The 26,290-nt window shown below is 42.8% G+C and overlaps 1 protein-coding gene across 8 annotated transcripts in view; it reads right to left on the minus strand.

Moving 5' to 3' along the window:
• The window catches only part of TCF4 (transcription factor 4), a 353,857-nt gene that overhangs the window by 5,320 nt on the left and 322,247 nt on the right, over window positions 1-26,290 (minus strand). For 7 of the 8 annotated variants that reach the window (XM_040985021.1, XM_040985019.1, XM_040985020.1 and 4 more), the window contains 5 exons: window positions 24,841-24,908; window positions 23,695-23,773; window positions 21,106-21,182; window positions 18,570-18,773; window positions 582-717 (listed from right to left, as the gene is read on the minus strand). In XM_040985021.1, the coding sequence (XP_040840955.1) occupies window positions 582-717; window positions 18,570-18,773; window positions 21,106-21,182; window positions 23,695-23,773; window positions 24,841-24,908 (564 nt within the window). The remainder of the gene's footprint in view (window positions 1-581; window positions 718-18,569; window positions 18,774-21,105; window positions 21,183-23,694; window positions 23,774-24,840; window positions 24,909-26,290) is intronic. The other variant, XM_040985027.1, reaches the window with a different exon arrangement.

Raw genomic sequence — 26,290 nt, forward strand, 5'->3', positions numbered from 1 at the left:
CCGATCAGCTGGTCAGTGCTGGCAACAGGAGCCGGGGGTCCAGGTTTTGCCCCTTGTGGCACAACTTCCTGCGGTCACAAGAAGTCCCTTGTGCTCGGCAGTACAAGTTCATGGTCAGGGGGCTATATGACTCAAGAGCAAATGCCATCCAACCAACTCCATTTTTAAAATGTACCTACATTTCCTTCCATCTTCAACAACAACAACAATTTCCTTCCTTCCTATTCATTTGGAAATATCATTTTCAGACCACAACTAACCATATTAGAGGACCCGAATGAGTAAAATGTGGAAATAGCTAAAATAAAATTTCCTCTCATCAGCCTGTTGTCTCATTCCCTGCTGAAATAGGACCAGCATTTCAGAGGATGTTTGAAGAAAACAGTTACTGAAGAAACACAATTAGCAGGCTAAGTTCTGTTCTGACTCCTTTTGCATTTACTCACTGCTTTTGTACCACATTTGTTTCTTGGTTCTCTGCCAGTGCTTCCTGAAGGCTGACGCCAAGCAAGTTTGGCATCTACGTGGAGTCTACCCTTGTGCGAAATGAGGCCCGCTCTGCCCTTCTCAGATCCACTCACCTCTGTACGGATCCTGGGGTGGGTTCAAGTCAGGGGAAGTTGCAGACTGGACAGGAAGCTGAGGAACCGGAACCTGATTTGGCAGAAGGGAATGGCTGCCTCTCAGGGCCACGCCGTCCTCACGGTGGGCCCCAACCTGAAATAGAGACAGGAGACAGAGGGTCAGGGGCAGCCAAGGCCAAAGACCCAAACACAGGAAATGGCCTTTGAAAAACAATACTCCCCCCAAACAGCTCACTAGAGGGCGCTGAAGGATCGCACATGCACCTTGAGCTCCCTGCAGAAACACTTAACGCTCGGTAAGATGCCGAGCTGTACATCTAGTGACAAATATGGCAGAGGAGCTCAGGCAGGTAAAACGTCAAATTGTCTCCCAGGGTGCTGCAGTGGAGCGCACTGATTCGTACCCATCTGTCTTCCATCATGTCCGCCAACAGATCTGACAATTATCTTAATGCCCATATGCTTAATTGTGGGCTTCTCAATTCCCCCTTTGCTATCGGAAATCCTACAGGAATTTCAATTTGGCATTCGACTTTCATTTCAGGGGATAAGATTCTCAGGCCTGCCATTTTTTTTTCCATAATGCCAGCTAAGCCTCTGACAGCGGAAGCTACAGCAGTATGGGACACAGCCCCTGCTCGGTACAAATATAATAAAATGTCACCTGGCTTTCCAAAACTGGCAGCCCATTCCAAATTAATGTTTACTGTATTTCATCAGCTGCTGAGTTCCAAATCCAAAGGGGGACAGTTTCTGCCAATGCCACCACACCGGAAAATGTACCAATAAAGGTTTTATTAAACACACCAGTAATGCCATCATTGCCATGCAAGGATGTCTGGACATTTTTCCAATTTTTTTTTTTCACTATCCTGATCCTAGAAACCATATTGTAAATACTCTTTATGTGTCCAAGAGTAGAATTATAGAGTGCAGCATGATGAGATGATTTAAAAATATATATACACTGCTGAGCTTTTTATGAACTATTACTACCTGCTCGGGGTCCGGAGACAGGGCGCTGAGGCACTGGGACAGCACTGGCTGACTTTCTAACAGACACCTTAGAGCAAAACCATTCGGCACTGGCACCCCAAGAGGAACACAACTGGCTCACATTTTCCTTTGTAGTTTCAAGCAGTTGCTTTGGTGGCCTCTGGTAAGCGAGCACTGGCGTGGGACAGTGGGTCCCACACCAGCGCCTACTTATCTGTGTACCGACACGGTCATGAGTCAAAGGCTGTTTTCTCCAACCCCAAACCGTAACTCTCAAAGCAGAACCTTCCCTCTCTCGCTTGCTTCTAAAGTGTTTTTAAAGAACATGACAAGAATCTCAATTGACAACGATGAAATTCACAGGCCAGGGGTGCACAGCACTTCAAGGGAGCCAACTACTCCGGGTCAGCTTTCCTCTTCCTAGCTGCACACCCCGCCAGAGTGTGAAGGCAAACAACCAGGGGGTGAGACTAGATAAACCATTTCATTATTCAGATCGAAAATACGGTCAGAATGACAAAGGACCAGCAACGTTCTAGGAGCAGGAGCAAAATGGGTGTTTTCAGCCGAGCGATGTGCGGAGGGCCGTACTGCCTTCCACGTACAGAATTCTGTAGGTGGACGTCATCTAGCCTCTCCACGTGGGACCTGAAGCCCACTGAGACCCCAGAGACTTTCCAAAGCAGCTCATTCCATTTCTGCCACAAACTGAGCACTTTGTTAATTCCACTCACCAGCCCCAGTCTCAGCCTCTGATGGTCATGGATCAAGGGCAAGCCTGTGCTAACGGTCACCCTGACTGCTGCGCTGCCTGCAGCCTTGCTCGTGCCTCGGGTCAGTTCTTTCAGGCAGACATGCCCTACTTCTTTGATCACTCCTCTCTCACTCTGTTCACTATGTTTTTATTTTTCTTTTAAACCGAGGTATGCAAAAGTTGTCTTTGATGAGCCATTATCAATGCACTTGGAGACCTGATTCAATCATTGGTTATCCTTTTGGTCTGAGGTGTCGATGCCTACACTTGAATTTTACAGACCTTGGTCGTGGTGGTGCTTTATGGCTCTGACCAGTTTGAACCTGAACAATGACCTTGGTGTCGATTCACATTTATGGGTATTCCCAGTGGAACTATTTATTTCTTTATTTTAATTTCCACAAAGGAACATTCAAAGTCAGCATTGCAGACTGGAAGCCATTGGCAGCAGTCAGGCACACTCCACCACAGTCTACAGAATTAACACTGTCAAGCCTCGATAATACAACACTTAAAACACAGGCAGTTACTTATCTTGAAATGTTTATCCCTCCAGGATCCACTCAGGTGAGTTTTCGTGAGAAAAAAAAAAAAAGCTCCTAACCAATGACCTCTGTTGCTGTCTTTTTCTTGTCTTTGCTCCAACTATTACGAAAGACAATGTGACCAAGGGACAAGCAACAATGAGTGTCAACCATGTCCAGCTTCTAATTTTTACTGATTTTCTGCTACTGTGCAAGCACCATGAGCTAAACAGATGCAAGATGAAGAAATTGACACCACCGGTTACTGAGGGCAAGTGGCACGTTTGCTGTCAGAAGCAGCAACAGAAAAATAAGGACTGGTATAGAATATGGACACAAGGATTAAAGAGTATCGAGTGCTTTAATAAAACAAGCAAGCAAACAAACCAACCTGGCTATTTTTACACAGTAAGAGCCCAGGTGGTTCAGGAATGCCTGCAGCTGGGGCTATCTTTGCAGCCTTTGTACTTTGGCCACATTTCATTGGATTTCAAATATTTTTCTTGTACAATAAGGGTAAAAATCATAAATGTTAGATATATATTTGAGAACATTATTTCAACTATGCTTTTGTGTGGATTATATGTATGTATATTTTTTTAACTTTGTCTATTTCTAATAGCTATGCCATCTCAAAAACCTTCAGTCCGTTGCCGTAAAGGAAACTAGGGACTAAGTCGTGACTGATGTTTTAAGGCCTCCCTTGTAAACTATGCGTACTCTGGGTTACACAAAAGACCTCTGACTAGTCCACATCCATGTGGCAATGAACTTGATTCTGCCGGATGAATTCCACTGCCCAAGGCTGTGGAGTATTCCCACTGGAAGAATTAGTTTTGCTTTGCTTGTCTCCTTGGCCAACGACAGCACGTTCTAATCCTACTTGTTTAGTTTTCAGAAACCTTATTTCTGGTCATATAATAAAGGAACAGAAGATATACTCATCCCCAAATCACTTCTAGAATAACTACACAGTACCCAATACAGCCATGCACATATGTAAGGGTCAGGGGCTTGTCTACACCATAATAAATACATAAAGGAATAGGAAAAAATAGATTCTTTCAACTGAGATAGATAGATAGATTTTAATGATGAAATATGGTGCCTAGTTTTAGAAAATTCATGCTTCACTATGGCCCCATTTTGATAACCTTTTAATCTAGATAACAGTAGTCTAAAATCAAAAGCTAGCTTAAAAGAGTTGATTATGTTAATACTGACTATAATCTTTTACAATCTTTAAGAAGTCTTCTCACTGGCTCTATGATACATTTTAGATAATACATCTTAAAATCAAGATTGAAACTTAAAAACATTACTTGATAACTACTAATCGGCTGATCTAAGAGTGCATTTTTTAATTCAGCCAATAATTTTAATCTGGACCAGATCTGTGCCTTTGGGAGGTGTTGGGGGAGAAGGTGATAAATAGCTCTCTCGTGGTCCCTGTCCTCAAGCTGCTTCCTTTTGTGGAAATTTTGTGCCCTGATCCATCCCATTCGGCAGGCTTACTAGGAAGAAACATGAGTATCAAGACTTATCAGGAAGATGTCTGTAGCTTATATTTTAGACCTGGACAGTCTTGGAACTGGAGGCCACTGCACAGTAGCTCTCCCTCCTTTGCTGGTCCCCTTGCCTCTGGCTGCCTCCCATACTCTCAGGACTGCAACCGCCATGGTGCCACCTGGAACATTTTTGAGGCCTGCACCTCAGGCTATGTTCCTCTCTGTCCCTGCATTTCCAACTTTTGAATGCTGAGATTATCTGGTTTCCCCACTCATCATGTTAACCAGATGTGGGTGAGGTTAACACCGGGAGGAACCATTTCATCCTCAGACCAGCCAGGATCATGTGCTGCCCTGGTTCATTGAGACAAGATTATGATGTTCAAACATGGTGGGTTTGGCCTGTTCCTTCCACAGATTTATTTGATAGGCAGAGGGAGGAAGAGAGAGATCTTCATCCTTAGGTTCAATCTCTAAATGCCACAAGACAAGAGCCAGTCAAAGCCAGGAGCCAGAAACCCATCCAAGTCTCCTCCACAGGTGGCAGGGACCCAGATGTTTGAGCCACCATCAGCTGCCACCCATAGCGTGCTCAGCTGGATGCTGGATTGAATCGTCTATACTCCGACAGGAGACGTGGACATCCCAACCTAGGACTGAATGCCTATTCCATCCCTTCTTTGGCATCCTGTAAGCACCATCTAATTTTCATCTTACTTTGTGAGGAAAGGATTAGTATGTTGGAAGCATGTTTAGATCCCAGAACTCACATTTTAAAAGGTTTGGAGGGATTTGGCAATCAGCTTCTAAACTCTTCATTTCCCAAAGAAAGCTAAGGCTAGACATGGTTAAGGAGCTCAGCTAGTGTCTAGGGGACTAAAATAGAACTGAATTCAGAAACACTAAACAGCTTTATTGGATAAATATATTACTTTCTATATCACATTGGATATATTAAATAAGGATGGCTGCAGTATGCAGAGAGGAGGAGAGAGTTAAGGGGCAAAGGAGGCTTGCTTTCTGGAACTTCTGTTTTACAACACACATACACTCCTACAGAAGCATGTTCTATGTGTAGTTATACGTATATACAGATATGAAAATCATCTATCAGGAGAAAAAAAAACATAGTTCACCAACTCAGGCCAAGACCAAGATGTTTAACTAAATTACAAAATTTAATATTTGCCACAACTCCTCTGACGTAAACAGATTTAAAAGACATGCAGTTTCAAATTAGGTGGCTGTTGGCCAGGTGGTTTTTCTACGGAGATTCAAGCGTGGCGCATCTTGGTAAATACCCTTCTCCTTATCCTCAAGCTAACAACAAACAGCGCAAACAGAAAAAGACATTCAGTGCTTTTGCTCTCTTTGTTCCCAGGGAGTATTGTGAAAGTAATTATTCTGTTGTATTTAAGGGGCCTATTTCATGGATGGGAAAATGTATTAAATTTCATTTGGCAGTTATTCAATCCTTGTTAATGTTATCTCCAGAGATAACGGCTCCAAAAAACGAAAGGGGGGCTTTCAGACCTAAGTTACTTCTATTCTACCACAATGCTTCTAAAAGGGTTTAGGGCAAGAACTATAGGCATCAATTTGTAGCTCAAGTGATAATGATGCAGAACCAGATACAAACATTTGGGTGCTTCAACACCAAAACATCTTAGCTTACAAACAGCACAAAATATTTTGTGCTGGCTCAAAATATTTCTTTCAAAATGGATGTTTTTCAGAAAAATGAGAAATAAGAAGACAATGGGACAAAGGAAAAAAAATCCTGGTAACTTTAATTTTGCATTCTTGTTTCTTCCCAAACACACTGCAAAAGTTGATGGGAGTTTAGTGTAATTGTAAACCCTTTAAAACAGAAAGCAGTTTTGGTCTCTGAACTGTAATCTCCCCATGAAATATCAATTATACATGACAGTCATAGAGTACTGGATTTCAGTTTCAATTGTCTTGCCAGATCTCTGTCACATTACAAAAAAGCAAATTTATTTTCTCAAATGTGCAAAATAGCATGGAGTCCCAAAGTGCATCTTTTAAAGATGCAGAGGCAGCCAGGCAAATTTTTCTCAATGGCTCGCAGGTGGAACTGGAAGGGTCATGAAATGGCAGCTGCCAGGGAACATACCAGAAGCTTAGAGAGATTCTAGAGAAAACAAGAGCCACCTCGAAGAACCAACTCCTGTGGGAAAAAGACCTAATGTCTTGGACATTCTTCAACTGCAAATGTAATTTCCGCTTTCTTTGGTTTAAAACATTATCAGAATTTTTTTTTTCCCCTTGTGTAATTAAACATTTAAAGGATTTCTCACAGAATTCAGATCTGGATTGAATTTTTTTCTGTTTGGGTTTTGATTTGAATTTTAAAATGCTTATTGGGAGAAGTTTCGTAACTATCTTGAGAACACACAATTTATTTTTTTTCCCAGAAATTTCAGTTTCACTTGCGTCTTGTCTGAAATTTAAGGTAATTCCTTATTGTGAAATCCTTGGAATGCTGAGTTAATGCTTATTCTCCAAATGATAAAGTAATTTTCAATAGGAATCAAACAGCTAGATTTAAATGATCCTGACCTTGCCAGCCATTACCTGCCACGTGACCCTGTATGCCGGAACTTCCCTGGACGGTTCACCAACATGGTTAAAATGATTGATTTTGTGATCTAGTTAGAAATGCAAATGGATGTTCAGCTAAATTCAGTTCATCTTTCGTTTTCTAACGCATAAGTTCCATTGATCAGAACTGTTTCGTTTCTCCCTTCGGTGTCTCCACTTCCCTGCCCCCAGTCCTATGCACCACTTTCCTACAGTAGAAACCATAAACAGGTGCAGTGCCCTAAGGAGGAACATAAGTACAAGATTAAAATGGCCCATGGCAACCCCGTCTCACTCCAAGCAGCAGGGTGGTATCAAGCAGGATGTATAGAATACAAGTGAGTCCAAGCCAGCACACGAAGCCCATCCAGCCTTTTCATGGCAGGGAAAGTCTTACAGATACTTCAAGAAGCTTCTTTTGTTCAAAGCAAAGCAAAAGACAATGGGACACTTGATGTATACTTGAAATTGTGGCTCCCTGAGGTACAAGTACACCCATGCCAGTTCATGATCATGCTACACTGTGCACTACACACACATTCTCTCTCTCTCTCTCTCTCTCTCTCTCTCACAAACACACACACACTCACTCTCTCACCAGATGATCTGGCATAGGATAGTCTACCATAATCAACTGGTTCTTATTTTCCAATTTTCTTTACTTCTCTGAATTCCACATGGTCATCATAAGGCATTTGGGAACGAACTCTCAGTGTCAAGATATCTGCCTTGGGCCCGGCGCGGTGGCGCAAGTGGTTAAGGTCCTCGCCTTGAACATGCCCAGGATCCCATATGGGCGCCGGTTCTAATCCCGGCAGCCCCGCTTCCCTTCCAGCTCCCTGCCTGTGGCCCGGGAAGGCAGTCGAGGACGGCCCAAAGCTTTGGGAACCTGCACCCGCGTGGGAGACCCGGAAGAGGCTCCTGGCTTCGGATCGGCATAGTATCGGCCCGTTGCGCTCACTTGGGGAGTGAATCATCGGACGGAAGATCTTCCTCTCTGTCTCTCCTCTCTGTATATCCGCCTTTCCAATGAAAAAATAATAAAAATAAATCTTTAAAAAAAAAAAAGATATCTGCCTAAACTAATGAAGCATTTCTTCCTCATTACCTTCTTAATCTCACACTCTGAATAATATTCTCTCCTAATCCGCAGAACTCTTGCATACTGTCTTTGCAGCCTAGCTCCTCACTGTCCTGCTGGGCCCACTCTCCCATCTGAAAGGTGTGATAGGCCATCCCTGCCCTATCTTCTGGCCTGGTTCCTCCTAACGGCTCTCAGTCTGCTCCTTTCTTACTCAGCCCTCACATCATCCCAGGCTCTGTGGCTCTCCAGTACCCACTCTCCACTTTCTCACCATGTTGCCCTGTGTAGACAGGCTCTTCCCCGACTACTGATGGCAGGTGACACCCTCAAAACACATTCAAGAGCATCACTCAGTCATGTAGAGCGTGTGCCTTAATGACTGCGTTCTACTGCCATCCACAAAACCTGCACTTGTCTGGAGCTGTGAGCATGAGCCACCCCAAGGACAGGAGCTGGATACGGGTCACTGGCTTGCACAGTGATATCAAGTGTGCAAGCAGATGCTTCCTAAATAGCAAAGGATGGCACACATCACGTGGCATGTGCCTGAGATGACATCTGAAATCTAAAGCCTTTTTTTACTGTTAAATATACCTTGTGCATGTTTTTTCATATAATAGCCACTTCTTCAGTTCAACAAATGCCTTGTGAGTGTCTCAACACGCAAGGCACTAAGTCATTTTCAGGGAAAAATACTACTACTCCTACAGGCACTTATATTTTAATAATGGGGTAATACAATGTCTATAAAATACAAAACAAGATGAATGCCACGAAAGAATACAAACTCAAGTAGGGTTTAAGAGTGATGAGATTATCTTTGTTGGGGAAGCCAGAGACTACTTTAGGAAGAAGGTGGCATTTTCAGATAGGGTTTTAATGATGCACAGAACTTTGGTAGACTATCTAAGTAAGTTTTAAAATGTATTTTTCATTACTTGAAAGGTAGAGAGAGACAGAAAGACATACAGACTTTCCATTTGCAACTAGGGTCAGGCTGGACCAGTGCCAGGATGCAGGAGCCCAATCCAGGTCTCCCATGTGGGTCTCAGGCACAAAAACTTGAGAGATGACCCGCTGCCTCTGAGGGAGAGCGTCAGCAGGAGGCTGGACTGGAAGCAGAGCAGGAAGTTGAATCTTGGCACTGCAATGTGGGATGCGAATATTCTGAGCCTCTGCATCAAACATTTGCTGCTAAATGCATATTTTAAAAATTGACATTCAACACGAATAAACATCTTAATTGTAAATAAAAATCTGCTTTCCACTGCTAAGTGACATTCTTTGTGTAACTGTGTCTGCAAAAGACAGAAACAGAAAAGCAGTGTGTGCTAACATGCTTTTTCATATTGTCAGAATACATATTTCTGACAAAAAGCAGCTTTTTGTAAAGGCTTTATAAACTTCAGTGGCTTTCCAACAAAGTGAACAGCACAAGGCACTGTGGACACAAATGGTACCTCCCCGTGTGCATGCATTATTGGCCCAAATGATTCACACTTATTTAACTGCAATGAAGTCTTTCATCTCCTTGCTATACAATAATAGTTTCCATATGACCAGTGGCTCTGCTATAAATAAGATCAAAAGCAAAAGAAAGGATTTAATAAAAGAAAATGACATTAAGAGTAGCATTAAATCAGGGGGGAAAAGCCCTCCAATATACAGCTTTTCTTTTCTTGGGTGGGAGACTGGGGGAGGAGGGCGAGAGTGAGGTAGAATAAAGCGTTCAAGAGATGGGGCAGCTGCCCAGTGTCTCCGTCAGTCACTCACAGCAGGAAGCATGGAGCAAGTTCATCTGAGCTGGCCTCAGAGTAGCAGAGACCAGGCTGGGGGACATGCAAGGAGAACAGGTAACATACCAAGCAGCTGGTTCCACCTAGTGAGGACAGTGGAACCCGCCAATGGCAAGTGTCCGTCTATTTCTTTGTTTCTGTTTTACTTAATGGAGATGGACTTTTGGGTAATCCAGGGTTTCTCAGAGAATCATAACATTGCTCAACTCCAGTACATGAGTTCTGAGAAAGGAAGTTTTTTTTGGCAGTGCACAGTGACTTGATATGAAGAGCCAACTTCCCAAACAAATTCTCTTCTGGTTCTTAAAAAAAAAAAAAAAACTACAATGTTAATCTCGATTCCCGACTGGATAAACAGCTGCTAATAACCTCCAGGTCCCGGCGGAGGGGCTAACTTCTTTTCATCTTCAGACTGGTGGATACCTGACGTGCACTGCTCTTTAGTGGTTCCACATGTTTCTTGCTTTGCTTTTTTCGAAACTGTTTGGGGATGGGTCTTGCCAAGTCAGATTTCTTTTCTCCTTTTCCCTTAGACTGTACTGAAAAGCTTGGATGACACAGTCAGCTAACTTCCCACTTACTCGCAGGAGTAGTGTGTGCGTTGAGGGCTTTCAAGCAACGCTAATCTCCCACGAACACTAGGGCCATGAAGCTTTGTACTGGAAGCCCTGTGAGGAGCATGACCGTCTTGCTTTGTTTTGTATCTCACTCAGTATTCTTTCAAAGGCTGACTGTCAACAGGATTGCTAATGCCATTGCTTGTATCAGTGTGTGTTCTCAATAAAGCAGCAGAGTTGAGTATGTTTTCTCCTAAGAGGAAGTGCCGCGTGGACGATTGCAGGGCTGGCCGGCCCCCTGAGCCCGATCTCACTTGTTCAAGAGCACCTGCTTTAACGGTGACCTCAGTTCTGTATCTCAAGATTCAGACATTTCACAAAACAGCTTTTTAAACAAAAACCAGCTGTTTCCCATCTAGGCTACAGGGGGAAGATTTGGGCAGCTTACAGAAACATTACCCAGAGCCTACCATTCTCCAATAACTTTCACACACTCTCAGTTCCAAACGAGAGCCGTCCATGTGCAGAAGGCAAACGTGAATGGAAATGTGGAAACTCAATACTGCGGTTTTTGACAATATGTCCAATTAAATGCTTTAACACAAATGTGGCTATTGTATCAGGACAATGCTTCCCCTAAGATGTCACTTAACTAATATCGGGCAGATCTTTCTGGTTAAACTCAACCTTGCAGTTCTGCTTCGATTTATGGAGACTGGAGCAGCTATAATTATGCACAACTGTGAGCATCAACCAATTAGGTTCAGGCCTCACATTCCAGAGCGCGTGACGCCCTGGTGTTCAACGCTCTCTCCTGACGCTGCCCTACCTACACTCTCCTCCAGGATGAGTCCTTTTGATCCTTTTGTTTTCCAAGCAATTAAGATACTTTTGATTTGAAAAATTTACAGTCACAATAAAAACTGAAATAACACAACAGCCACAGAATCCGAAAAAAACATTAAATTGCCAAGGCCTAATCTTGGCTTTTAAACAGTGCCAAGTTGCTCCAGTATTTTCTGTTTTGGTATGAATGACATAACTGAATTACTTCATGAGCTGCTACTTTAATTCCTAAGGGTGGAAAATTCCATGAGTTAATTTAATTTGGACATAAAAAATATACATGAAGCCTAGCTCTTCCTGTGGACTCTCGCGTGCAGTATCCCAGCCAGTTGCTGGAAGCGCCGTGCTGAGCAGGAGGGGGCCTTCGCCTGGTGCAGCTTCAGCTAGGAGCTACAAGGGACGGTACTGTCAGGGAAAGCTCTCACTTCTATCTGGAAGCATTAGAGCCTTGATTTCCCTTTTTGCTCTCTGAAATCAAGTTTATCCGGTGGCTCTGCAATGCCTGCATTGCCTCTTACTGTGGAAATTCTACAGACACACTGTCTAGAAAGCTTTTCTGAGCTGTCTGAATGACTGTGTAGGTCACTGAGTAATTCTCCCTTGTATTATAATTAGACATATACTTGCATTATCAGCCAACCAAGACAAAAGGCCTGGAACGGCAGAGACTAGCTCTTGCACATTTATTCGTCTCAGAAGCACAGCACATGCAGAATGAGTGGCTGAACACGTGTCCAATTTCTAATATATACGATACTTTTGTTTTTGGAAAAATCTACCATATTGAGAAAAGAAAGGCAATATAACATTTTTAAATGTGAGAGTTATGCCTGTTCCAACTTAGGGGTCATTAATGATTAGATCTTGTACCCAATAAAAGTTCAACCTGAGGTGTGATGATTATTGGGGTTTGCCCCTCCCTTACTTTAAGAAGAAAACAATGCAAGATATAGTGCAGTTACACTTAAAGGGTCTATTTCAAATATGTTTTTTCTGTGTATATTTTCAAAGTGGGAAGGAAGGCAAGGCTATTCTTAACTCACACATTTAAAGTTCATGGCTCCAGGATACTGAATGCATACTTTTTGGGAGTAGGGGACAGAGGGGAAGGGGATTGACAGAACTGGCTCATGGAGACTAAGACTTGGGGCAGAATCTGAAGCAGGCCGTTTCTTTGTACTTGGCCAGAATGTGAAGCAGGTGAGCACAAATGGTGGAGCAGAGGGGGACACAGCCCTCTGAGACTTGCTGCTTGAGATTCCGGTGAGCAGGGTCTCCCATTCACCTTGGGGGCTACTGACAGAGCTGAATCAAATGTCACTGTCACCACTCTATTCAAAGCTCTGCTTCTGGTTTCTTTAATACTGAAGTATCAAATGGTGAATTGTTCAGCACAATTTCTTCCTCAGTCCCTTTTCTTTAAATTGTCCTTTAAGTACAAGGGGGTTATGTGACATTTTACATAGGAAAGATAAGAAGTGCACAGGAATATCTGGGAAAAAGACTGTGTTAGTATCTGCTTGTAATACAAGCTTCAATACATATATACTCTAAGATGCCATCAATATCCAAGAGGAGATGGAAGGTGATGGCTCTATTTATCACACCTGTGTTGGAGGTCAATATGAGAACCAAATTTCCCATGCCTGCTGTTACTATCACTACCTTAAAGGAAATGCCACCAGGATGTCACATCAGTGCCCCCACACTCTGATTAACACATTAGCACAGCTAATTCCAGCTTGTTCCAGGAGTCCAGGGACAACTACCAAGCTCTCTTGGATTCTGTTAGTTAAGCCACAGTAACAGAATTTGGTTTGAATTGGCTCTAATGGTTCAGCAGTTGCTAGGGATGCTATTGGCTGCAGCACTGTGGGACATGCTCGGCTGCAGCACTGAGGGCCACGGTACAAAGTAACCAGTCTGGTTACTGGTTGGTCTGGTCTCAGAGTCCAGTTCGGCATTAACAGGTAAGTCCCCAGGGTTAGCTCACTTCCTCTTTCTAGGCCTCAGCTCCTCAGTAGCAAAACAAAAGCAATGGTTAACCGACCTTTGGGGGTAATTCCAGCATCTAAAATTCAAAGATCTGCACAACTACCCAGGCAAGCAACATTAGCAGGACTCCTAATGTGCTAAACAGTGGTAACAGTTCTCATAGGCTTCATGTCAGTTCAATACAGACAAGCGTTTCCTCACCTCTAAATGTTCTTTTGGTGAATTTTATTTTATCAAAAGTGAACTACATATGTTACAATAGAGACCAGGCTAAGGTTGTTTGATATTAGTGCTCTCTGAAATGGGGGATGTAGCAAGGGATCTTGGGAAATGTTGGGGAGGATGAGTGTGGGGGATGAGTCCCATGGGGCTCCTCCCTCTCTAAGTCAAGCAGAGCAGGCACTCTTAGATCATGGTTCCCCATTTGCCTCCTGTTTAATGAAATGGCCCCCTCAGCGACTGATATGCCGCAATCTTCAAAAACACAGGTCCTTCCTGACTCATCTGTGAACCCCACTAATTCTCAGATGAATACATCAGCTTTACGCAGAAAGGACTGGGAAACCCACCAATGTGCTAATACTACTGGACAGCTTGTAAGTTCCATGATTCTACTTGCAAAAGACCATGGAAAGACTTCTGTCATCAGAGTTCTCTTCTTCCTCAGTTAGAAAAGTCCAGCACACTTGAAAGGCTTTCTTTCATGTCTCATTTGTGGATCTGAATACTGAATGTATGACGAGAGGACTGCCAGAAAAACTGTCATGTCAATAAGGTACAAGAAATCTTGACTTAATATCAGGATTAGAGATGGAAGCATCTGGGTGCAGAGAGGATTAGATTTAGTAAGAATTTATAAGCATGTCAGAGGCCTGTTTGGCTGTTTCATTATTTTCCTACATTCACCAATTTCTATTTTTGATTCTATCAGAAAAGTGGTAAGAAAAAACACTTCAAAATTAAAATGTATTACTTCAAAGACCCTGGTGAAGAGAGCTGCTATCTCTTGACCCCTCAGCATTAACATGCTGATTTTGAAGAAAACGCTCAAGGGCCAGCACAGTGACATAACAGGCTAAGCCTTTGCCTGTAGTGCTGGCAGCCCATATGGACACCAGTTCAAGTCTCAGTTCCACCTCCAAACCAGCTTCCTGCCTATGACCTGGGAAATAAATTCCTGGCTCTTTGCTTTGAATTGGCTCAGTTTGGGCTACTGTGACCATTTGGGGAATGGACCAGCAGTTGCAAGACCTCTCTCTCTCTCTCTCCTTATCTGTAAGACCTGCCTCTCGTGCTGAGACCATGCAGCTTTATGTGAGCCCACGAGCACACAGGAGAGGTCCTCACTTAGGTCTGCACCTGGGAAGAGCTGCTCCGGGAGCTCAGCCACAAAACACCTGGAAACATCTTTCAACAATCGACATTTACCAACATTTGAAAATCAGAAGCTCCTAGAGCTCAGAAGTGTTTCTCCAAAGGTATGTCCCCAGATAATCTTAGGAGAGCATTCAGGGAGTAGGAAAGAAAAAAAAAAAAAGTATTGAATTTGGAGTCAAAGTTCCCGAGTTTAAATCAAGGTCCAGGACTTGAGACTGACTGCTCTACGGTCTCAAAACTGCTTTCATCACAGCTGGAAAGGCCACCATGATCACCCTCACCAACACCTGGAACACCGAGCAGACTGGTAACCAGACACTCAGAAGACGTTACCTCTCTCCCTGTGGACTGAGGGATCTAGGTGCTTGGAGAGAAACATGGTATAATATGCAGTACTCAAGGAATTTACAACAATTTGCAAGGCAAAAGTTCTCTTGTGCAGCTCTGCATAGCGCGGTCAGCTAATCTCTAGAAACAGTGCAGAGAATGACTATGTGGGCAGAGGCGGTAAGGAAAGGCTTCCTGCGGAAGACAGGATTTGAGTTAGGCCTTTGGGAATGGGAATTAGAAGAAGCAGAAAAACCAAGAGGGTCTGGCAGGCCAAGAGAGCAGATACAAAAGCAGCAGCTGAATGGCAACAACGTGGGCAAGCACATTCAGGTAATGTCATAACACCTGCTTTTCTGGGGACCTTTCTGCACTTCAGAATGGCTAAACCTAAGGGTTTCTGCTATGAGGTGATGGGTCTTAAATGCCGGGGTATGGAAGGGGCTTTTATCCTATGGATAATGGGAAGCCGGTGAAGGTTTGCAAGCAGCAAGGAGCACAGCCAAATATCATCTAGAAAGCTCCCAAGTATAGAACATTCACCCCGTGCTATGAGCCATGCTGCTGTGAAAAAATCCCTTTCATTATACTAATACTTAGTAAATCACTGAAGACCTACTTTAGAACTCCAAGGAAAACATTTTATGAATCAAAAGCTAAGTACAATATGTTAGCAATTAAATGAGATAACATAATAGCTGAGGCAGAACCACAGTTCTCCCCACCACGATTTCGGGCTGCTGCACAAAGAAATGCTTCCATCATCTTCCAAGTGATCAAGCCATTTTGTTTTGATTTTCAGAAGGCGGGGAGAGAGGAAGTGGAGAAGAGCGGGGAGGTCAAGAGGATTCCAAGCTGTCTATTCTTCAATCAGAGGGGATTATGAAAGAGAGTTAGGAAGGGGCTTTGCACAAAACAAAACCAGTTCTGGGATGGGTCTCAAGTTACTGGGACACCCTTCTCCAGAACAGCAGACCAAGGTGTGCAGTTGGGCGGCGGCCCACCAGCGCTCTCTGCCCAGGTTTCCGGTGCATACCTCCCACTGCTACTTTATTTACTGCAGCTGGCCAACGTTTTATAGCCTGTTTCATGTATTAAAATTCAAATGTGGAAAACATTACCAGTATCCTCCTTGAATTTTTTTTTGTTGTTGTTGGAGGGTGGGGGTGGGTTTTCTTCCCCACCCCACCCCCAACTTCCTTTTTACTGTGGAATGCATCAAATGGTCAAAGGCACACTTCAGATGAACTAAATTCACAAACCATTTCCTCTGTTCTTACAATTCATACTGGTTTGCACATTCAAAGATATGCCAACCTGGCCTCCTTCACATATATGGGCCCTGCAGGCTGGACAGCTCGGGCTCTGGATGCACCGAATGGGTTTCCAGCACAAGGCAGAAGGCTGAAGCGGCCCTGGATGGTTGCAAAGTGTGGCAGGCTGCTGACAGTCACGGCCCTGGAGGTCCCCTATCATTTAACTGTCCCTGCTGTTGACCTTGAAGGAACAATAAACATCTTTAGAGCAGTGAATAGAACCTTTTCTTCATCAGCCAACCTGGCAGTTTTTATTGCCTCTGTGTGATTGATTCAAAACTCACCATTTCCCTTTTCCAATTTGTCAGTTTCGTTCTCTCCCTTTCCTAACTTTCCACCTCCAAGACCAAATCCAGCCTCTTCCTCTCCCCTCACCTTTCAATCCAATGCCAGAAGAAGATAACTCAGAGGTCAGATCGCTCCACAGCACGTCAGGTAGACTTTAATATTTTCAAGAACACACTTAGCCTACATCTGGCATTAAAGACAAACTACACATTCACGGGAAAGACCCTCATCCTGAGCGTACAATTGCATTCGTTTAATGTATGCAAAATGAACGCAGTAAAGAAATTAAACGACTTTTCTCCTGATTGAGAGCAGATATACAGAAATGGTTCTAAGTTATAGATCTGGTTCTTAATAAAGCCAGATTTCTTAATTAGAAGCAGTATTGTTTAAACATCACAGTTTTAAAAAAAAGGAGCGTACAAACGAAAATCTCATAGTATGTACATCCCAAGAGTGTTTAACATGTTACCTGAGGCCAAACTAAATTAAAATCTAGGCTTTCCTTTTGTAAACTCTCAGCAACTGCCATGAAAAGACAAACAATTTTTAGTCAGTGATGAATTTTTAGGGTAGAGGTCAAAGAAAAGAAAAAAAGGAAAAAGAAAATTTAGATTTGGCATTCAAAAATATCTTTCCACATTTTAGGCGTGAGTGAGTTCATTGCTTCTATTTATATATCAGTATTTTTGGCTTCAAATTGGTTACAGTTTTCAATATTATGCCACTTAGGAGGGTACTTTCAATGTTAGTCTTTTGTTAAGAAAAATTGAAAGGACAAAATAGTGTTGATCAAGAACTTAAAGGACCTCATAAAAATGTGTTACCTATTTTGCATTTTCTTTTGAAAGCATCATTAAGGCTGAGATGCCCCCCCAACGAGAGAGGACAGGCCTCTACCCCAGAGCTGGACAAGGGCTTGGCCGGGCACTGAGGCTTCACTGACCAGTAGCGGCTTTGAGGAGTGGAATTGTGCAGACTCACGGCCAAAGCTGAACTCCTGACCTGCTCGGGTCATCACTTGCTATTTTGTCAAGAAGATTCCCTGAATCTTCAGAGCCATCCAAAAAAGGGATGCTCTCCAACAGTAAACAGGCCCAACTGAAATTCCAATTGTTACATAAACAAATCAGCTTTACTACTATTCAAATAAGGACTCCAATAAAAAGTAGTGGGAAAACTCATCTATGCACTAAATAATGTCCCACACCACATGTTTACATAGACAAGAACCCAGTCTATTAGGACCACTTATCCTCTGAGCTGAAAGGCAGTATTTGGGGCCTTTCTGTATAAAAGAAACAGAAACACCACACATTCATATGAAAAAACCAGTAACATAACGTGAGCTTTAAGCTTTGTCCTTTGATAAAAGTCACTGAGATAAAAAAAATTTACAACGGCAAAGGTTAGTGATTCCCTCAAGGCTATGAATTTAAGTGAGGCAGGAACATGGGTCCACACAAGCACCAGCCTATGTCAGTTCACCAGAGCTTTCTGCAGAGCAGCCCAAGAGCAGAAACAGCCCAGGGATCCATCACTTGAGAACCAATCACGAGCACGTGGTATATCATGCAGTGGAATATTAGGCAATGAAAGCCAATGAAGCTCTCATTGGTGCTAGGAGATGGCCGACTCTCACAGACTGGGCTAAGTGACAAAAGACAGTGACAAATCTGCTGCAGCTATGTACAATATCCACAACAGGTGGCTCTACAGAAACTGAACATGCTTGGCAGCAGTTCAGGCTTGCAGGAACGACCATCTACTGGGTACAGGGCTGGGTGGATTCTTATGACAGGAGGCAAAAATGTTCTACAATTAGATCATGGTGGTGGTGGCAGTTATACAACAGCATCAATACACTAAAGCACATGAAATTGCACACTGTAAATGCGCAATTTATGTGTGAAGTGAATTCTTTCTCAGTAAGGCTGGTTACAAAAACCAAACAGTATCAGCATTTATCCTTGAAACTTTAATCCTACACAATGACAGAGGCTACACACTCACCATGAGCGAATGTCTGTTGGCTGACAGAAGGCCGGTTCCATACCCTGAGCCCAGACCACCCATGGCTCCATTATGAGAAGGTCCGATGATTCCATGCATGTCCCCATGACCACCGGGCATAGCTGTGGATGGGCCCACTGCATGATTCCGGAGAACGTGAATAGCATCATCCAGTCTTTCCAAACGATCTTCAATTCGGCTTTGCTGTTGGTTAATATATGATATGAAACTGGATTCAGGTCAAAGTGTATCCACAAGTCATGGAATTGAAACTTCAGTTGTTGACACAGTACACATTTTAGGTTTCTGACTATAGGTTTCCAATCAAGCTTACTGCCTTTAAACAATAATAAAAATAAATAGTATTCTTCCTAGAAAACTGGTGGAAGGCACTAGTGTTAAGATTACATTGTTATTTTTCCTGAACAAAGTAAATTCAGTCACTCCGAATTATTTTAAAAGAAAATTTAGTAAAGAAAAAAATACACACTGAATTTAAGGAACATTTTGGCAGGCAAGCACTAGAGAGCTAAAAAATTAACAATGGAAGAATTTATTTATTTAGCTTCCCATGGCACATGAAGCAAAGACAAATATCAAGAGAGATACAAGTAATTTCTTGTGCATCTTTTTTCACATTTCTCGCTTTTTATAATCAATGGCAATTTGTATATTTTTTATGTATACAAAGATGGTCACTGAAAGAAATCCACAAAAATTTGTCAATCAAACTGATACTGATTTTAAGAGTGAAGAATCACAAAAATTTGATTCAACTTCTAATTGATTAAGTCTTAATATGTAAGGGGGGTGAGAGAGAATGCTACTTCATATGATGGGAACCACCTGCTCTTTCTACATTCCAGTCATCAGCATCCTGGTTTCCCCCATTTTGGCAAGGATTTGGTAAAAGTGACATACAAATATGCATTTCTAAAAAACTGTGATCAATGATAACAGTAAATATTGTCCTCTGGTACGATATACCAACTCTCAGGTTCTCACGCAACATGAGTACAGTAGGCAGGAAAGACACCCTTTCTATATAACATGTGAAAACTAGTCACTGTGTCCCAACGCAGGAAATAGGGCTAAAATCTAAGTGTTTTGACTTTGAATCTATAACCTCTTTATGTTAGATCAACCTACACTCTCCAAGTGCTAACACGCTGTGTAAACAGATGCAGCAGCTCCAATGCATGAGAAAAACAACGTCTAAATTATTCTATACCAAATGGAAGAATGTGTGTCTAACAGAGTTCTTCTACGGTCTAACGCATTTAACGCATTTTGATGTGGTGGGTTAGAGTTAAACGACCTCCCAGAGATGGCTAGCTCTGCTGCTTCCTTGTCTTCGCAGTCACAGTTTTTAATTGAGAAAAAGAGGAATGATACACACACTTGCACGTGCCAAGGGAAGCTGGGAGAGAAACTGCATGTAACTAGCATAGTTGCTGACTTAGCTTCCTTACAATGAGTTTATGTTTGTGAAAACGTTCTGGAGTATTCAGAATTCAAAACAATTGAAAGTGTGTTCCACAACTCTAAACCTTGTGATTCAACAGATGGACAAAGCTTGCTTTAGTGGGTGGGCCCCAGGGAATACGCAGGGAGGGCAACATGAAGCAGGGCAATGGATTATTTGGATGTGGTCTGCAGGATGTTGAGCTGGGCTGGGCACATGTCAGCTCTCTGAGTGACAAAATACAGAGCTGAAAGACTTGCTCATGACGGCAAGGAAGAGCCCAAGAGAGGGGCCCTCATCTTTGCATTTTCATGTTTTAGATTTTTTTCCCCTTTCATTTAGAGAGTGAGCTGAAAGGGAAGAATCACCGAGGAAACAACATTACATCAGATACAAAAATCTATGCCTTCCTTATGTTGCTTCTCAAACTTTGGGAGAAGAATGGGAAAGAAAAAGTCAACCCTGAAGGACTAAAAGGGTCTTTCCCGCGAGCAGTCTCTGTTCTCAACCGATTCGCTTGGAGATTAAAGGCAGCGCACACCAGTGTGGGTTTCAAGGCCCATGCAGTGTGAGTCGAAAAAGACTAAAGATGTCAGACATCAAATCGTCACACAAGAATTTATGCCCATGGAAATTCAGCTACTGCCTGCTGGAGGAGGAGATAACCAGCACCGCCCCCGCCTTAGCCACAGGTTCAGCAGGAGCTTCCTGTACACCTGTGTCACGTGCTCTGGCCATGTGCCTGGGTGCAGCCCCAGCATCCTGATGTCAGGACAATGAGTTAATCAACGGCAGAAATCTTCCTGAAGATGAGAAGGAGGCCTTGTTCTCCTGAGATTCTTAATCTCTAATGTAGTGCTAGATATTTTTGAGCCCTGGGGCTTTCCCTGCAGTTGTATCTCAGTTAGCATCTACAAACAGGAACAAGCAGCCTCACAAGATCAAGTGTCTGGGCTTAACGGTGACCTGAAGTCACCACAGGGAAAAGAAAGAAGCTTTGAGAGCAATATGGATACAAAATAGAAAACCAGATGTGGAGATGGCGAGAGAGGACTGGCAGGTGCAGCATACCAAAGAGTGTAAGGGTCCCTCGTAGTTGGGAGAGGAGGAGGCCTGTCCTCCGTTTCTGGACCACACAGCCGTGCCTGCTGAGAGCAAAGGGGAATGTCAGTTAGAGCAACATCCACTTCACAAGAAACTCCCTCAGCCTGCAACTGCCCCTTTAGAAACAGCAATGCTGATTGTCATTTAGGCAATACCATAGATGCATGCACTTGTGGACAAGGAAAACACTTTCAATATCAAATATGCAGATGTTATATAAGACTGCCCAGCTCCTCCACACTGCCTCCTCAAAGGGACCATGTGACTCGTCCTGGCTTCAGCTAGTTGGGCTGTTGCACTAGGAACACTGCAGCTATTCGGTCTGAAGACCTCTAAGAGTGTGAAGCAAAGAAGTGTCATTCCTTTACACAGGGACAGTTTATGTTGCACCAAATTTCTCTCACCAACGGAAACAGCTTTGCTCTGTGTTTAAATAATGACCTTTAAAATGAGATAAACCTTTAGAAACCCTTTTTGGGAGTCAGATCAGTCAACAGCATTCACTAAACCAGAATTTTTAAAATTCTATACATCAGTAACAACTAAGTAGTTTCTTCCGATGAAAATCATTTTTTTATGATTCACTAAACTTAAAGATTCTGGTGCTTTCCATGTCTAACCTATGAAATAAAAACCACTTTTATATTTAAATGTCCACAAATTCAGGGTAGAAAACTCCGAAAATACATTATTCACAAAGGGATAATATAATAGCTATGGCTTCCCTGAAATCTCATAGCCTGACACTTTTCAAATCCATTCTTCCTGTCTTTCTGGGTGGGCCTGAGTATTTTTATGTTAAATAAAAATAGGAAATTTTGTCCAATTATTTTTCTTGATAGAATCTGGATGGAGTTGTCGGTGTGAAAATAGCAATCTGTCCTCCTATTTATATCTTCATAAAAGTTCTTTCTTTCTAACATGTGGTCTTCCATGAGGCATTACAGGAGCCAAAAGGCAGCTTCTCCAGCCTCAGCTCTGCGCCTTCTAGCTTTAGCACGCTGAACGCATTTATGGTGTTCCCCAAGAAATGTGTCCTTTCCAATGAAGGCATTAGTCTATATGGGTTACTCTCAAATTTTATTAGCTCACACAACTGTTTTATTTTCTCCAAAGTAGCAAACAATGTTAGCAGAGCTGCTGTAACTGAGATGGCGAATACGGCTCCCACGTGCTCTCTGCTCTGGTTCTCTCGATTCCCCGGCCCCCGTGATTCTCTGCTCTCGGACACCGACACCTTAGGTCATCTTCAGGGTCGATGAGCCTGGTGCTTTTTCTTTTCCATCATGGAGAAGGTTGAGCTATGTTTCTTACAGGTTTAGCCTTGTCTCTTATTATCCTCCCATATGATGGGGACTTGGAAATGGCTGATATTAAACCCACCAAAGCCACAGTCGTCACTTTTGTACCAATTTGAAATTGTTAGGTTTCAGGAAACCGAGCTCTAGGGCACCAGGTTCTAACGGGCCCAGGGGTACTGTATGCGGAAAAGGATACACAGCTTGAAGAATCAACATTTAGGCAAGGGGCTGCACTAGAAATGACAGTAAGGCCGGGAGTAAGGTTGAGTTTCAATCAGATATAGATGCGAGTTGGGGTTTTTCCAGAAACCACCTGGCCTCTTCCCAAAGAGCAGAGCACATGCCAGGAGAGGTCTGCACGGAGGCAGGGAGGGACAGGACGTCTCTTCACTGACATAGTTGGATAAATCATAATTATTCAGTGTTTAACCATAGGTCATGCCGATTTGCTATACTTGCATCCCCTTAATGTCTCACATTTACTTCAAAACTTATTTACAAAATTATAGTTTTCTCCCCAAATCCCAATGACATTAACTTTAAAAAGGGAAGATTTGGAAAACCTACAATTTCCGCAGGAAATGATCCCTTTAAATCATCTGTAATCAATGATTATGCAATCTATATTCATACTCATGACTATATTAACTAATTTTTTTCATTGGAGATTCTATTGGAATACGTTTTTCTGCTGTTGGGTGTCTCTTGAAGAACTAGAAAAAGTTAAAGAAATAGCCTTTTGGTATGTTTAGGTAGTTAAAAAAAATCATTTTGCGGGGGAAGGGTTAGACTTATTTTTATTTACATGGAAAAGTTACAGAAAAGACTGAAAGAGAGATCTTCTACCCACTTAGTCACTCCCCAAACTGCTGCGACAGCCAGAGCTGAGCCTTCAGAAGCCAGGAGTCAGGAGGTTCTTCAGGGTCTCCCACATGGGTACAGGGACCTAAAGACTCGGGTCATCCTCTGCTTCTTTCTCTGACTATAAGCAGTGGAGGAGCCAAACCTGTGCCTACAAGAGATGCTAGCACTGCAGATAGAGGCTTAGTCTACTAGGCCGTGGTGCCAGTTCCACATCAACTAATTCTTAAAAAAGTTTTAGCTAGTTTATCTGTTCCTCCTACCCCATTTGTACGGGGATGTGAGAGTTTGAGGTTCAGTCAGAGTAGTGAGTTTGCAAACTTTAGAAAAGCAAGTACCAAAAGAATCTTCATATAAACGATTACCATGATGGAATGAGATGTGGACACAGTACCTGAGAGTGAAGGTGGAGAGCCAACAGGAGTCGAAGGGTTTGAGGAGAAGCTGTTGTTAGTGTGATCTGGAGAATAGATCTTGAAATAGTGGGAGAAAACAACAAGGCAGTCACTCATCAGGAGTAAGCATGTTCTGATTAAGCTACAAGACTGTCAGTGTCCCTCACTCAGAATTTCCTAGCTATAAAACAGATGCAACAATCAACCCTATATTCTATGATGAAAAACCTCACACTTTATTTTTTCAAAGTAAGACTTACTGAGCAGGCACAGGATGGTGGGAAAAAGAACTGGGTCGTGGTCAGCTGACTTTGGTTCTAACCCTTTTCCTACTAGTAACTGGCTGTGTAGCAATGGGCAAGCCACAGAGCCACGCTCCACTTCTCTCTTCATCCACAAAACATCTATGCTTTCCCCCAACTCTTTTACTATAATGACGGCATTTGACTACACGGAATGAGAAGGCCCATATTAAATAATTTTTTTTCAATTTAGGGCACAAAGCTGATATTATTTTATGTTCCTAATGGCAAGGAAAAACCAATTAAAAAGTCAACATCTTAGAGCAACAAATCTGCACCTCCATATTCAGGGGTCCGGAATGAGCCTTTGAAGTAAACACTAGTCTGCTCACAGAAAATGAGGTGTCCTGCCTCGTCAGTGGGAAGTGGACTAGAAATGTTGAAGTCCCTCTTTCTGATAGACGGTGAGCGGAGAAATGGAGGCGTCGATGACTGACATGCGAGTGACATGCCAGCTCCTGGTGGACCTCAGCTGTTGCTATCTCCTGCATTCAAATGCCTTTTCCCAAGTGTTTTACAATGGTCCCTTCCAAGTCAGGCTTAGCTGGTCACTGAGCACCTATGGTACTCTGAAGAGAAATCTGCCAGAAAAAACTATGAATCCCCAGGCCTGCAGGAAATCACCAGCGCTGAGAGGACAAACCAGCGGCAGCCAGCTGTGCACTGGAAGCTTCTGAGCTTTCTACACCCGATTTCCAACAATAGCCACGCAATATGCAGCTAGCGTTTTCCAAAATCAAACTATCTCTCCTTCATTTTTTAAAATGTCCAAATGTCCACTTCTGATTAAAGTTCACCCTTCCACAATGGTGCTTGCGGAGTCCAAGGTCAATATTTCCTTACCGAAGCAAGTGCTTTCCCCAGGGCATCTCCAGTCTGGGAGCTGCCTGCTGCCCCGCTTCCTCTGTTTGCTGCAAAAACAAAAGACAGAATATGAACACCAGGCAGTAAGATGTCTAACAGTTTTCTATTCGTGGTCCATTTACTCACAATTTAATTGCATTTTTAATGCTAATTACAACACATTAATCTTTAATTAGCCTTAATTTGTTTGCTGAGGTACATGTCAAATATATTCATGTTACATTTTTTTACAGATAAAATACAAACTTGACACCTTGATTTAAAGACAATGTATTTCAGTTCACTATTACTTTTCCCTTTGTTGTTTGTACGGAGAACAGTATGTGAGCTGTGCTTGACAGTCATTTCTTAGAAGTATTTGGTACTTTTAGGTCTCTGAAGTTCCCAAACTTTGGCTTTCCTTTATATTTTTAATGCTGTGAATGAATTATCTTCATAGACAATTTATGTGATTTAACACAGATCAAAATGGGTATTCGTTTTAGAATTCCCGAGTTAAGATAAATTAAAAAAATCTGTAAAACTGGCTAACAGAAACACACACACACACACACACATTTAATTGAGAGACAGAGGAACAAAGAGCAGAAAGTAGAGAGAATGAGAGCTCCATCCTCTGATTCACTCCCCACAACAGCGAGGACTACAGCCAGGTCCGGGAACTCAATCCAGGTTTCCAGGTGGGTGGCAGGGGAGTATACAGCTTGAGCCTTCCTCACTGCCTCCCAGGGTCTTCATTAGCAGGAAGCTTGGAGCCAGGAGCCAGAGTTAAGAACTGAACGGAGGCAATCTGATGTGGGACACAGATATCTTAACAGTCAAGCTAAATACTCCCTCCACTTTGAATATCTTAGATAACATATCCTCTATGTATTTCAGTTTGTGTTCACATTCAAAATACTTTGTTAGGTCACTAAAAGGTAATACGGTCTTAGATGCAAGAAGTAAAATAAACTTACATATTTATGAAGCTTGTCTCTATCACTTTTGTTTTTAATGTTCATTTGGTTTAAAGATGGGTTGGGGGAAGAGAGAGAGAGAGAGAGAAAGAGAGAATGTCCTATCTGTTGGGTTACTTCCAAATGCCTGCAAAAGTGTGGGCTAAATCAGGTTGAAACCAAAAAAATTTGGCACTCCACCCACGTCTTCCACATGGGCACCAGAGGCTCAAGTACTTCAGCATCATCTGCTGCTGCCTCCCACCCGAGGAACAGAAAGCCCAACTCGATGCAGAGTAGCTGGCTCAGAGCAGGGACTCCAAAATGGGATGTCAACTTTCTAAGGGGTGGTTTAAACACTGCGCTGTAACACCCAACCTGTACCATGTCAATTCAAAGCTAGTTCTCTTTGCCACATGCATGTAGAGCTCAGTGGTCCATTTGGCTAGCCAGGGTCCTGAGCCTTCCAGCGCTAATGCAGCCTCTTGGGA

Source organism: Ochotona curzoniae, unplaced genomic scaffold, assembly GCF_017591425.1.
Source record: "Ochotona curzoniae isolate NIBS_2020 unplaced genomic scaffold, NIBS_Ocur_1.0 contig_43, whole genome shotgun sequence".
NCBI lineage: Eukaryota > Metazoa > Chordata > Mammalia > Lagomorpha > Ochotonidae > Ochotona > Ochotona curzoniae.